Genomic DNA, 13921 nt, shown 5'->3' with positions numbered 1-13921 from the left:
CCAGCAATTTCTAAACCCCATACGATTTGTTTTCCCTTGTGGATATCACTGGGTTTCCAGAGCAGCCTGGCTGCTTGGGACTTAAAGACAAAACCCAGGAATGATCTCAAGACACATGAGATCCCCGAGCCATTCTGCACCCAAGTCATGGTCTAATCCCCCACTGACCCCAGCATACCCAAATATTGTCCCCACCCTGTGTCCCTGCCACTGGCTGACAGCCTGGGGTCCCTTGCAGGCATGTGTCCATGCTCCCAAAAGCTCTGGCTCCTTGGAGAGGTGGAGCCACACTCCCTTCCCTGCAACCTGATCATGCCCTGTCTGTGTCAGAGCAGGGCAGCATTTCAGATTTGGGTGGGAATTGTGTGTCCAAGGCCAGGCTGGCACACCCTGGGATAGTGGAAGGTGTCCCTGCCCATGGCAGGGGTGGAATAGGATGAGCCCTTCCAATCCAAAGAAGTTTGGGGTTCTCTGAAATAAACATTTTCTTGAAGCTTTTGTTGGGAAGCAGGGATGTGCCACTGTCCCTTGGCAGGTTTTGTGAGCTCTTTTCTGGGGAAAACCAGCATGAGTTGGCAATGGAGGAAATTGCTACAAAATCAGCAAATTGGCTTGGGCAGCCCCCTGTGGGTCATGACAGATGTACTGAAGCCTAATTGGCTTTCATCCATCTGACCTGGGGGGACTGAAGAACTCTCTGTGTTTCCCAGGAAAGATGAACAAGCCCCAGGGTTGGTGCTATCTCCAGCCCAAGCCTCATCCTATCTTCTTTCTCTCTTTCTTTCTCTTTCTTTCTCTTTCTCTTCTCTTTCTCTTTCTCTTTCTCTTTCTTCTTTCTCTTTCTCTTTCTCTTTCTCTTTCTCTTTCTCTTTCTCTTTCTCTTTCTCTTTCTCTTTCTCTTTCTCTTTCTCTTTCTCTTTCTCTTTCTCTTTCTCTTTCTCTTTCTCTTTCTCTTTCTCTTTCTCTTTCTCTTTCTCTTTCTCTTTCTCTTTCTTCTCCTTCTCCTTCTCCTTCTCCATCCTGTATTCTTGGTTAGAGAAGGGGTGGGAACCAGGCCCAGCAGGGCTGGGGTGTCCCCAGCAGCCTGGGGACAAGGCTGAGGTCCCCCAGCCATAAGAGTGAGCCCTGTCCCCATGTCCCTCTGTGCTGAGGTGTCTCAGTGTGCATGGCAGGCCCTGTGCCTGTGCAGGGCCAGCAGGTACTGACTGCACTGTCCTTTCTGTTGTCATGCTGCGTGTGTCACACTTAGGACACAGAGGAAGGCAGCTGGGCACAGGTGAGGTCCCCGGGTCACTCCTGTCCGTGGGCGGTGCATGGGGTGCTCGGGGGGGAGCTGGACATCCCAGGGGATGTGTGGGGCGTTGATGTTCACCAAGGCCTTGGAGGCTTTACCTACACCCCCTGGCTGCTCCTCTGGGCCGTCTCTCAGTTACAGGATGTCCTCTTGGGCCCTTCTCTGCTCCAGGCAGTGGCTTTTCCTGGGACCTCTGTGAGATCCAGAGCCTGTGTTAAGAACACCCACCTGTGTGACCACCCTGCATGCAAGCAGGATTTGAGCTGCACACTTGTTTTTCACCTATTTTGTAGCCCCAAGTCCATACAGATGATTTTTATGAACCAAAAAGGTGGGAGGAAAGAGTCCTACTTGGATCCATCTCTTCTGGTTTTATCCCTCTCAAATTTATTATAATTTATTTTTGGGCCCAAAATCAGTTTGCAGTAGAAGTGAATGGGTAGTTTTTTTCCCCAAAACTGACCTTTTTTTTTTTAGCCATAAAATAGAGATTCTTAAAGTAGAGATTCTTAAAAATGAGTTGGGAATGTACTGTCACCTGTTTCTCAGTTTTTTTGTCTTTCAATGAGTGTGCTTTTTCCAGAGGCAGCTGCTCATAAAGTCCAGTTATCCCTTGCCATTGCTTTTGGCTATGCTTTGCCTCCTGGAGGGACATGACTAGGTCACAGACCATGGCCAACAGGACTGTTCCCTCCAGCTCCTTCAGTATCAGCCAGGGCTGACTTCTCTGGCCTGGCTTTGGCCTCAGGACAGTGACCCTCCTGGGCTGTCACTGATCTGGGATTGTGCAGCTCCACCAAGCCCTGGGTTCTCCCCAGCTTCTCCATGTGCTTCTGTGCAGACCTTGGCCTATGGGGACATGAACCACGAGTGGATTGGGAACGAGTGGCTGCCCAGCCTGGGTCTGCCCCAGTACCGCAGCTACTTCATGGAATGCCTGGTGGATGCGCGCATGCTGGACCACCTCACCAAGAAGGACCTGAGGGTGCACCTGAAGATGGTGGACAGCTTCCACCGGTGAGTGCTGGCCCTCGGAGCTCCCCAGCGTGCACATGGAGCAGAGGAGAGGGGGATTTGAGGGATTCTCCCCTGTCTTGGGCAGCCCTGGATGGCTCTTCCAGGCTGGACTCACCACCCTGAGCTGAGGCAGCTCTTGAGGGCAGAAGTTCTCCTTCACCTCACTCCCTGCTGCAGAATTGCAGAGGACCAGGCCTTCCCCTGGCTGTGAAGCAAACCATGGGCAAAACTTCAGGTCCATCCCACCTGGTGCTCCACTGCTGTCTGCCAGCAACCCAGTGGGAGAAAGCTTGTGCCATCCAAGCCATGGCTCCAGCACCAGGATCCAACCCTGCCATGGGGTTCCCACTGCCCACCCTGACCCATGGGCCTGCCAGGGTCACCTCCAGGGGTGACCCCTTCAGCCTGGTGCAGCCCTCGTGGGCTGGTTCCCCCTTCCCTCTCCAGCAACCACGTGTGAGCATTGTTTGGATCTGAACGCTCTCAGGCAGCTGGAACAGGCTCAAACTGATGGAGTGAGGAATTGCCATGGAAGGGAGGGACATTCCCCATTGTCCAGCTTTGGGTTCTGTCTGTCCTGACCCATCCCTGGCCTGAAGCATCCTTTGGGCATGTGGGAGCACACGGAGAGGGGGGTTCCTACCCAGGTCCCTCCCAGCCAGGTATCCTGGAGGTCTGGGTGACCCCTTGTGTCCCTTGTGTCCCCTTGTGTGTTGCAGCACCAGCCTCCAGTACGGCATCATGTGCCTCAAGAGGCTCAACTACGACCGCAAAGAGCTCGAGAGGAGGCGAGAGGAGACCCAGCATGAAATCAAAGGTCAGCACCCCCTGTCCAGCTCCAGAACAGGACAGAAACCTCCCAGGAGATATCCAGGGCCGGTCTCTCTTCTATCTCTTATTTTTAACCCATTATTTCTGAGCCCCCAGTGCTGTTCTCCTGAGGCACCTTCCTGCTGCTCCAAGTGCCTTTATCAGCTGGCCCCAGGCAGGCATGAGGAGGGGAAAACAAAGATGCAGCCTGAGCATCCCATGATCTTCTCTGCCCATTTCACTACTCAGGACATCCCCAGCTTGCTCAGCCTCCCCTTCCTCATCACTGTTGTGAGATTCCCTGTGCATCTGGCTGCTGCTTGGATTACATCTCATTATTGATAATGCCCCTAATTACATCAGCAGCCGTGGGTTCTTAGGATTAATTTTCACAGTTGTTTTCTGCCTGTTATTTCAGCTTTGAGCTTGGTAAATTGAACTGAGCTGGTTTTGGCACTTGCGCTCCCAGTTTTGCTGCTGGCTTGGGAAGGAGAGTCCCAGGATCATCCTGGAGCAAAGAGAAAGGGCCTCAGGACATCCCAGAGCTCCTCAGAGCCACGAGTGTGTTGTGAGGTGGCCCTGAGCCGTGCCCTTGCTGTCCTGCAGATGTGTTGGTGTGGACCAATGACCAGGTCATTCACTGGATCCAGTCCATCGGGCTGCTCGAGTACGGGAACAACCTGGTGGAGAGTGGTGTGCACGGGGCCCTGCTGGCCCTCGATGAAAACTTTGACCACAACAGCCTGGCCCTTGTGCTGCAGATCCCCACTCAGAACACACAGGTAGGAGCAGCATCCTTGGGGGATTTTGGAGGAGAGTGGCCAGTGTGGGACATGGCTGTGGTGTGACCACACCTGTGTCACCAACCCAGCTCTGCCTGCTAAAGCAGAGCTCTCCTATGGCATGGGGGCTCTTTCTGTCACACTCAGACTTTCCTAGAATGGAAGTTTGGACTGGAAGCACATTCCCCATTGATAAGGGATCATCGTTTTTTGGTTAATTGCAGGCTCGACAAGTGCTGGAGAGGGAGTTCAACAACCTGCTTGCCTTGGGCACGGACCGGAGGCTGGATGATGTGAGTGCCAAACCTCTCCATGTCCTGTGTGACTGGGGAAGGACTTGGGGGTGTTGGTGGATGAGAAGCTCAATGTGCCCCTGCCACGTGCTCTGGCAGCCCAGAACCCCCCTTGGGCTGCCTGTGCTGGGCTGATCCCCCAGCGTGGGCAGCAGGGCAGGGGCAGATTCTGCCCCTGGACCCCTCTGAGGTGAGACCCCCACCTGCAGAGCTGCCTCCAGCCCCAGGTTCCAATATAGAAGGACATGGAGCTGCTGGGGCAAGTCCAGAGGAAGAACTCTGAGGGCTGGAGCTCCTCTGCCATGAGTCCAGCATCCCTTGGAGTCTTCACTGGGACTTCAGTGTTGATGTCTCCAAGGCATCTTTGCGGGCAGGCTGCAAAGATGATCTGTCCCTTCTCTACAGGCTTCTGTAGAGAAGAGACAGATGAGCTGGAAAGGATAAAGCCAATGCCATGGGATCCCAGCAAGATGTCCTATGTCCTTTGATCCCACACTTTTCTAGAGCTGATCACCAAGGACAGTCCTGCCCTTGTTAACTCACAGGGCCAGGAGGTGCTGCTGGCACTGACCCCGGCCTGTCACTGCTGTTCCCTGCAGGGCGATGACAAAACCTTCCGTCGGACGCCGTCCTGGCGCAAGCGCTTCCGCCCACGGGACGTGCACAGCATCAACCTCCTGAGCGGCTCTGCCGAGACCCTCCCCGCCGGCTTCCGTGTCACCAGCCTCGTGCCACTGCCCCCTCCGGCTGCTCCAGCCAAGAAAATGCCCCCGGAAGGTCGGTCAGCCTTTCTCCAGGGGGCCCTCTCCCACCCCTGCTCAGAGTCTTAGGGAATGTGGGGAAGGATGTGCCACCGGGAAAGGAAAGGGATGGGGGGGAGAGGGAGGAGAAGGAGAAGGAGGAGGAGGAGAAGGAGAAGGAGGAGGAGGAGAAGGAGAAGGAGGAGGAGGAGAAGGAGAAGGAGAAGGAGAAGGAGAAGGAGAAGGAGAAGGAGAAGGAGAAGGAGAAGGAGAAGGAGAAGGAGAAGGAGAAGGAGAAGGAGAAGGAGAAGGAGAAGGAGAAGGAGAAGGAGAAGGAGAAGGAGAAGGAGAAGGAGAAGGAGAAGGAGAAGGAGAAGGAGAAGGAGAAGGAGAAGGAGAAGGAGAAGGAGAAGGAGAAGGAGAAGGAGAAGGAGAAGGAGAAGGAGAAGGAGAAGGAGAAGGAGGAAGAGAAGGAGAATGGGGAGAGGGAGAGGGAGTGACTTGCTGGTCAACCAAGATGCTCAATCCATATGATCCTGGAGCAGTGGTCTGCTGGAAATGTTTTTCTGAAAGGATTACTTCAGACCTGTGTGTGAGTTCTTGGTTATGAACTACAAGAACCAGTTAGGGGCCAGGATTGTGGCATATAGTGGGATATGTCACCCAGGGGCTGCCAGGATGCAGGAGTCCAGTCTGGGCCAGTTTTCTCCATTCTGGTTTTGGAAACCACCCCCAAAGGGATGTATTAACTGGCTTCATTTGCCTGAGCTCTCCCAGGGCTGGCAGGACCTGCTGGGACACCCTGCCTGCTCTGCCCGTGGTGCTGGCTGTCCTGTTTTATGTCCCAGGATCTGCCCCCAACAGACAACTCCTTTCTTCAAGGTGTCTTGGTCCCTTCCAAAGCCATAGGTAGGCAGAAGCTCCAGCCAGGTCACTACAATTTGTCCCCTGGACCAGGAACCGTGGTCCCACTATCCCAAGGTAGCAGCTGCTCCCCACTGGAGCAAAGCTGGCTTCATCAGACTCAGAAATGAGGATGAGAATGAGAATTAAAAAGCTGTGTACTTACCTTCCAACTCCAAACCCCTGATTCAGCTCTTCTCCTGCCTCCAGTTTTGCTCAGATGTCCCAGCTTTCCATCCAGCAGTTTGGGTCAAGCTTCTGTTTGACCTTTTCACCCCCTCCCTGGAAGCTTCAGTTCCCCTCTGGCTGAAGACAGTGAAGCCTGGGACAGAATCCCACCCAGACAGGGAGCAGGGTGCTCACTGCCCAGGAGCGGGGATGGCAGCTGGCAATTTCCCAAATGTCCTGGAGCCTCAGGAGCATCATGAGCCAAACGTGGCTCTTCCTCTGATGCTCATCTTCATGTGGCTGCAGTGCACAGTTGCTGCTCAATGAACACAGGATTTGGGGATGTTGGGGGCTAATTGGAGCAGTCACTAATTGCTTTGCTCTTTGGTTCCCTTCCAGTCAGTGCCTCCGGGTCCCCAAGGCTGGAGACCTCCACGGTCCGGACGTACTCATGCTGAGGGTCAGCGAGATGGGAGCCAAGCCCTGGGTGAGTGCTGGGGACCAAGGGCAGAGCAGGAGCCCCAGCAGCACCCAGGCAGGGAGGGGGCTGCCCTCACCAGGGTTTGGCCATGGAGGACCAGGGAGAGCTCAGTGGTGCGGGATCTGCTGCTGCCCCAGGCTCACAGAGATGACACAGGAGGGATGCTCAGCGTCCCACCACGTGCGGTTTGTCCACTCTTGGACAGACTGCTCCTCTGGGGACCCCAGGATGCCATTCCCACTTGGGTGAGGGAAGGATAGTCAAGCACTTCAGGGAGGCTCCTGCTGTGCCCTGGGCCGTGGTTGTCCAGGAGGATCCAATGCTGATTCCATCTGGGTTTGTTGGCCGGTGGGTGCATGGGTGGAGCTGAGCCAGCATCCTCACGGGGCCTTTCCCACTTTGCTCCTCAGCAAATCCCCATGTCTGTATGCCACGTGCTGGCTGCCTTCCAGGACAAGAGCCCAGCCTGTGCCTGTTCCTCGGCCCTGACCCACAGACTGTCACTGCTGTGGACTGACAAGATCTGTCCCTCCTGCTCATGCACCCCCTGCTTCCCCCGGCTCCCGTGGCTCCCACCGTGGCCTGTCCCCCACTTCTCCTGCGCTGGCTGGGCCATGGATGTGCTCCGGATGCTGTCCTGGCATGGTGCAATGTGGGGAGCAGCACAGACACCCCCAAAGTGTCTGCAATGTTTGGAAACCTCTCCCCTGCCTGGTTCATGTTGCCAATCTGCCACGGGGCTGCACTCACTCGCCCGAGCCCTGGGCATCGGGGATGCTGCTGCCCACAGGACTTGAAGCCAAGGAAGATTCAGGCTCGTGAAAATCCTCCCTCCAGGGTGGCTGGGCAAGGAGCTGCCCTTGGAGGGGCCGGGGCAGTGCCAGGGCTGGTGCTGGGTGGGATGAAGGGGGCCCAGCATGAGGCGAGGAGGGCGGTGTCTGCCCAGGGCTGGGTGGGCAAGGTGCTGATTTTGGTGCTGTCAGATGCCCTGTTCGGGGGGGCTGTGCCTGGGACCGCCCCACACGGCTCATGGGGACGGTGTCTGGCACCCACAGGAGAGGGGACCCTCCTTGGGTGCCCAGGGAGACAACAGGAGCCCCCTCCACCCCCGGGATGTGCCCACCCTTCCCCTCTGGGTGCAGAGGAGATGCTCTCCCCTCCTGCCTCCTGGCAGGGGTCAATCCAGGAGGCTCTTAACTCTTCCCATTTCTTCCATAGGGTAGGATCTCTTTGTCTCCTCATGCCACGTTTGCCTTGTGTGGCCCCTATTTCTGATGTGATATTTATTGATGGCTGGAATGACCTTATACTTATCATGTGCTGTCTGGAAGTGCAATATCTGAGAGACTCTACAGTCACAGCGTCTTTTCGGTGTATCATTTGCCTAATACAGTACTAAATATTTTTTTAATTTGAAGAGTCAGTGAGCCCTTTATATCGATGCCCTATTTCTTTCGTCATATTACTGGTACTGCATGGACTCCAAACCCTGGATCGGGTCAGGAAAGGATGTATGTGTGTTCCAATAAACAGGATTTTAAAACAGTGCTGGCTTTGAGCCTCCTTTGTAGAGTCCAAATTAAAAATATCATTAATCTCTAGCTCCCTCAAGATTTTCAGGGTGCAAGGCTGAACCCCAGTTAAACACCAGTGAAATCACTGGTCAGTGTAGGGCTAACTGAAGTGTGGCACATCCACTTCCCAACTGAGTGAATGTGCTGAGATCCAACCGGATTTACTGATGGGAAAATCTTCAACTTGGATTTGGGAATTGTGGAACTGAGGAGACCTACACAGGGCAGGACAACAGTAAAGGAAACCCTGAGCTGTCCAAACAAGAATGCCTTTATTTAAAAAAGAATCCAAATAAGTTAGCAAAAATAATAATTAAAAAACCCCTAAATGGCAACTGCACATAGCGTTCAGTAGAAAAGACAGGTGGGCTCTGGGTCAGCCCCACCGGACAGCGGCTGGACAGAGACCTTGGTCAAGGAGCATCTGGAAAACTCAGCAAAGCGAACCCAGCACACATTGGCCCAAAACCCGCCCGTCCCTGGCTGGGCAGCGGAGCAGGGCCTGGCCCTGGGAAGCCCCTCCAGGACCACCCCACCCCTGCCTGTTGTTCTTGCAGCCCGGCAGGAGCGGTCCGAGGAGTGGGGAGGGAGCCGAGTGATGTCAGCCCTGCAGCCCACAGCAGGAGGGGTGGATGTGATTTCCAGCTGGACTCTTCTGGCATCTCATTCCCACCCCATTACCATTTCAAGGAGCCGCCGGGGTTTGCACCAGCTCAGTTCTGACCCCGCTCCTCCGGGAACGTCACAGCCACGTCCTCCACAGCAATGCTCTCCACGATGGAGGACAGCGAGTGCAGATTGCGCTCCTCGGCTGCCTCATCGGCCAGGAGGTGATCTGGGGAGACACAGGGGTGAGGACACTGCTGGGAATGAGATCTGGGGAGACACAGGGGTGGGGACACTGCTGGGAATGAGATCTGGGGAGACACAGGGGTGGGGACACTGCTGGGAATGGGATCTGGGGAAACAGAGGGGTGAGGACACTACTGGGAATGGGGACTCTGTGCTGGAGATGGCTCCTGGTTCTGCTCAAGGGGATGTAGATTAGTGGTGAACATGGCTGAGGGTTGGACTTGCTGATCTTTTGCATCCATAACAATTTGTTGATTCTTTTCTATGATTCGGACCCCATGATCCTCCACGTGGCCAGAGGGACCTAGGGACCTGCTGCCAGCCCCCACCCTGGGGAAGGATGAGAGAGCAACAGGGAGTGGGACTTTTGGATCCTTTATAGGTTTTAATCTCCACTGGAAAATGAGATTTAAGTTTCTGCCTTCTGGGGAAAATAACAGGTGGATTTGGCAGGGGCGGGGATAATGGCAAGCGTGGAAAAAAAGATCAGCAGCTGCCGAGCGGGTGTAGGGAGGGAAGGGGGGCTGGGGCAGCGCTGGCCATGCTCAGCTATGCCCAGCCATGCCCAGTGATGCCCAGCCAAGCATGCCAAGCTAAGGGATGGCGACAGATGAAAGCCTTGCTGGGGATGAAGGCACCAGGGCCCCAGGCTGCTGCAGCTCCCAGGGCTTGGTGTTTTGGTGAAATCAGGGCTCGGAGAACCCTGAATTGCTGAGAATTGAGCCAAGGAGGTTCTGTAGGATTTCTGAGCTAATCACTCTGCAGCAGCGGGACGGGGAGAGAAGGGCAAGGTTCCTTCCCACTCCCTGCAGAGCCCAGCGAGGCCGTGGGATGCCCCAGGGGGGCCAGGAGGGCGTTACCTGCAGGGTTGGTGCTGAACTCCAGCTGGCTGCTCCACTCGGGGCTGCAGGAGGAGCTGCCGGACCCGCAGTCACTGGCTGCCTGCAGGAGCCCAGAACAGCCGTGTGTCACCTCCTCTGGCACAGCAAGCCCCACCAGCATCCCCAACAACACCCGGGGGCCCATCCCACAGCGGGGGCATGTCCCTCCCCACCTGGAGGAGCCAACAGCACACAGGGTCCCTAGGACCCATCAGGGCCAGGTGCTTCCTTAACCATAAAGGCTGGAAAAACCTCCTTTTTTTGGGACACTGGCCACAGAGAAATGGGGCTCCCTGCTCACTGCACGTAAAAAGGTGTCTCTTTCCCCAATGATTATGCAAAAGGGCTGGAGACGAACAAATGTTCTTGGGCAAAACACCTTTTTACTGAGAATCAGGTTTGTAAAAAATGATACACGGGCTGGATGCCCTCAGGCCATCCTGAGGTGGGGGGGATTGGGAAAAGCTTTTGGCAGTTTGATTTGTGGATTTGGGGCTGAGTGGTTTTGGAGAAAAGAGCTGACAGCATGAAAAATGAGAGCATTATTCAGCACAGCTCAGAATTCACTTTTTTTGGGTGTGTCTTTGTCTGGGAATGGGTGTCAGCTCAGGTAAAACCCCAAAAGTGATTCATATGAGCAACCCCACAGACCCCACTCTTTGTAGCAGACTAGAATGGCGCTTTGGTTCTACAAGCTCATGGTAACACAGGATAATTGATTAACACTTGGACTTATTTCCCATTAAAGCAGGAAATTCTTCCAGGTACGATCTTTTTCCCCCCCAAATATTGGCTTTTGCATAAATATGCATAAATATGTGAACCCCTGGCTGCACCTGCTCAGAACAGAAGTGACAAAGGGACAGCTCAGCACAGTTCTGGGCACATTTGCAAATCTAAGTGGATTCTTGGAAGTGGATATTAGATTCTGCTATCCAAGTCTATTCTGGCATTAAAATGGATACTGGGAAGTCCCACAAATACTTAGGATGAAGCCTAAATACTTTTTCATTCCTTTATTCAGCATTAAATTGGACTACCTGGATACCTACTGGCTTGGCCCTTAAATCCCTTAGTCTGGAAGGAGATGTGGGATTCCCTCTTCCAGGCCTCTGATAAAGTCCTTCCATATCTGTATCTGTATCTGTATCTGTATCTGTATCTGTATCTGTATCTGTACCTGTACCTGTACCTGTACCTCTATCTATATCTATACCTATACCTATATATATATATATATATATATCTGTATCTGTATCTATCTGCATCTATATCTATATGGATCTCTCTCTATATATATATATATATCTCCATATATCTGTGTCATATTTATATCCATATCTACATTACCTACGTCTGTATCTATATCATCCATATCTACATTATCTATATCTCCATAATCTGTATCTATAGATATACCTGTATGTCATTTATATATATCTATAGATAATCTATATAATCTTTATCACTGTCTATATTATTTATATATAATCTATCTCTATAATTTGTATCTATCTCTATAGCTATCATATCCATATCAATTTCATCTCTAATTTGTCTATATGATCTCTGGATCTATAGAACCTATGTCATCAATGCCTATACCAATACATACCCCTACATCTATCTACTCCACCTCTCCCTAGACCTGTAGCTGCAGTTTCAGCTCTCTGTGCATTCATAGATCCAAACCTCAGAGCAGAAGGGAAGCACGTAGCCAGCCATCCACAGGGATCAGGGGGCAGGTGAAAACCTCTCAAAAACTTGGTTAAATGACTAAACTCTTGTGGAGTGATAGGTCTTGGCTCTCTGGGGATGGTGGCAGGACACAATTACTGAGTGTCCTCAGCCAGTGCCCAAATGGGCCCTTTCAGTTCTAGAAACCAGAGCTGACCCTGTGCCATCCCTTTCATCCCTTCCTCTGCCTGGGTGTGAACAGAGAGTGTTAATTTTATTTTTTATTTTATGCTTTACAATTTTTGTATATTTCATATTTGTATTTCTATTTTTTGCATTTAGTATTTAATATTATTAATTGTTATGTTATGTTATGTTACATTTTCATTTAGGTTAGTTCTATGTTGTTTCCTTCATTTTCACCATTCCCACCCCTCCCCAGCCCAGGCCCACGTGTCACTCACATGCCCGGCCCCAGTGCAGCCATTCCCAGGGACAGAGTGGCAGTGGCCCCTTTCCCGCAGGGATGTGAGCACTCGGCAGGGTGGGATCATTGTCTGTGTGCCCCCGTGCAGGACACACATCCACCAGTGTCCCAAGATGGCAGTGCCTGCCCCACCCCAGAGCTGGGGTCCTGTTCCCCCCCAGCAGGACCCAGTGCCCCAGAGCTTCTGCTTGGGGTTGCCCCCACAGGGCATCACCCCATAGAGCCATGTCCCCATAGAGAATCACCCCCCTATGGCATCATCCCCATGGACCTTAACCCTGAAATGGCATCAACCCCTTAAAGCATCATCCCATAATGCATCACCCATGTAGAATGGACACCTCAAAATGACATCACCCCCACAGAATCTCATTCCCATATGGCATCAGCCCCATAGAGTGTCATCCCCATAGGGCATAACCTCCATAGGGCATTGTCCCCTCAGAGCATCTCTGCCATAGAATGGCACTCCAAAATGACCCCGCATCAGGCATCACCCCCATAGGGCATCGCCCCTAAATGGCATCCCCCTATAGAGCATTACCCCATAGAAAGTCACCTTCATAGGGCATTGTCCCCACAGAGCATCAGTCCCACATGGCCCTTCTCCCACGGAGCGTCCCCCGGAATGGCATCACCCCCACACTCATCACCCCACGGGGCACCCCCTCCCCTCCCGGGGACCCCTCGGGCACTCACGGCGGGCTGGGGCCGGTAGCGCAGCTCCCGCTGGTCCCGCTCCTGCTGGTTGAGGGAGCTGAGCAGGCTCTGCAGCCGCTCGATGTACTGGATGGCGCTGCGCAGGATCTCCACCTTGGGCAGCCGCTGGTTGGGGTTCAGGAGCGTGCTGCGCTTCAGAGCCTCGAACGCTTCGTTCACCTTCTTGAGCCGCCGCTTCTCCCGCAGCGTGGCGGCGCGGCGCCGGTCCATGGACACGGATTTCCTCTTGCACACCTTGCAGGCCCAGGGCAGGCACTGCCCGGGACAGTGCTCGGCCAGCGCCTCCTTGTCCTCCAGAGCCGCCCTGCCCTCGGCGCACAGCGCGGCCTCGGCGCGCTCGGGGAACGCCGCGGGCTCGAAGGCCTGCAAGCGGGAGCCCAGAAAGTTTTCCCCATCGTAAAACCTCTGCTCCGGGAAGAAATACGGGTTGGTCTCGAAGAGCTCCATGGGCGGTTCGGGGACGTGTGCGCGGCTCGGCGACGGCTGCTCCCTCTCCCCGCGCCAACTGCTTGGTGCCATTTAAACCCCGGCGCTGGCATTAAATCACGGAGATAAATATAGAAAACCCAAAGGAAACCTGAGCCCACCCTAAGCTGCTGCCTCACATCAAAACTTGTCTGTCTGATTCTATGTGCTCTCCCCACCGGGATTACAGTGCCCGGGCCGGCAGGGCTGGGGGGGCTGGCACGGCTCGGCTGGACCCGAACAAGGGCTTTGTGTGAGCCCCGAGGTGCCGCTGGGGACGGCGGAGCTGCCAGCTCCCCCCTGGCATTCCTGCCTCAGCTGGTCCCTTCAGTTACGGCCGGGCTGGGGGGGCCGTGGTGGCCTCATGGCCAGGCTGCCTGACCAGGGCACCCCCATCCCTTCACGCTGCCCCCTGGATCCCGCGGTATCCCAAATCTGAGCCTTCCCTGCGGTGGGACCCAACAGCAGCACAGCATCATCCCCTTCGCAGCCCTTCCCACCTCCCGATCCTGCTCTGCCCCATATTCCCCATGGTCCCATCCTGCCGGTCCATGTTACACTGATGCCACTTCTGCTGAAGCCTCGGGAAAGCCTTGGAATCAGCCTCGGGGGAGGCATCCCAATGGAGGGAGCACCCTGGGCCCCAGTCCCATCTCTATGGACACCCCTCTCCGTGCTCACCAGTCCTGGTCTCAGCTGCTGTGCCTGCTGCCTGTCCCACAGGAACAGAGCAGGCAGGAGCGGGCAGGACAGAGCCAAAGCCCAACCTTTCCTCTG

The 13921-nt window shown here is 54.3% G+C and overlaps 2 protein-coding genes across 7 annotated transcripts in view; one reads left to right on the top strand and one right to left on the bottom strand.

Annotated features, from left to right (window-relative positions):
• The window catches only part of PPFIA4 (PTPRF interacting protein alpha 4), a 61643-nt gene extending 53611 nt beyond the window's left edge, over positions 1–8032 (top strand). For 4 of the 6 annotated variants that reach the window (XM_030965822.1, XM_030965821.1, XM_030965818.1 and 1 more), the window contains 8 exons: positions 1250–1276; positions 2136–2311; positions 3031–3128; positions 3728–3903; positions 4128–4196; positions 4796–4973; positions 6407–6494; positions 6899–8032. In XM_030965822.1, the coding sequence (XP_030821682.1) occupies positions 1250–1276; positions 2136–2311; positions 3031–3128; positions 3728–3903; positions 4128–4196; positions 4796–4973; positions 6407–6465 (783 nt within the window). In that variant the 3' untranslated portion in view covers positions 6466–6494; positions 6899–8032. The remainder of the gene's footprint in view (positions 1–1249; positions 1277–2135; positions 2312–3030; positions 3129–3727; positions 3904–4127; positions 4197–4795; positions 4974–6406; positions 6495–6898) is intronic. The other 2 variants (XM_030965823.1, XM_030965820.1) reach the window with 1 other exon arrangement.
• Positions 8033–8315: 283 nt separating this feature from the next.
• MYOG (myogenin) lies at positions 8316–13193 on the bottom strand. The gene is made up of 3 exons (XM_030965791.1): positions 12659–13193; positions 9775–9856; positions 8316–8897 (listed from the first exon to the last, which is right to left on the bottom strand). Exons 1-3 carry the CDS (start codon positions 13124–13126, stop codon positions 8776–8778), a joined length of 672 nt encoding a protein of 223 aa, XP_030821651.1. The 5' UTR covers positions 13127–13193; the 3' UTR covers positions 8316–8775.
• Positions 13194–13921: the final 728 nt, after the last annotated feature.

This window comes from Camarhynchus parvulus, chromosome 26 (genome assembly GCF_901933205.1).
Source record: "Camarhynchus parvulus chromosome 26, STF_HiC, whole genome shotgun sequence".
Lineage (NCBI taxonomy): Eukaryota > Metazoa > Chordata > Aves > Passeriformes > Thraupidae > Camarhynchus > Camarhynchus parvulus.
Note: the sequence above shows the minus strand (reverse complement) of the source record. Positions and strands in the feature narration are given on the sequence as shown.

Excerpts from the sequence above, each read along its gene's own strand:
- MYOG (XM_030965791.1), bottom strand. The coding sequence starts at position 13,126 with ATGGAGCTCTTCGAGACCAACCCGTATTTCTTCCCGGAGCAGAGGTTT. Across the intron at positions 9,857-12,658 it reads GCTACCGGCCCCAGCCCGCC|GCAGCCAGTGACTGCGGGTC; the intron begins GTGAGTGCCCGA and ends GGGCTCCTGCAG. Across the intron at positions 8,898-9,774 it reads GTTCAGCACCAACCCTGCAG|ATCACCTCCTGGCCGATGAG; the intron begins GTAACGCCCTCC and ends GTGTCTCCCCAG.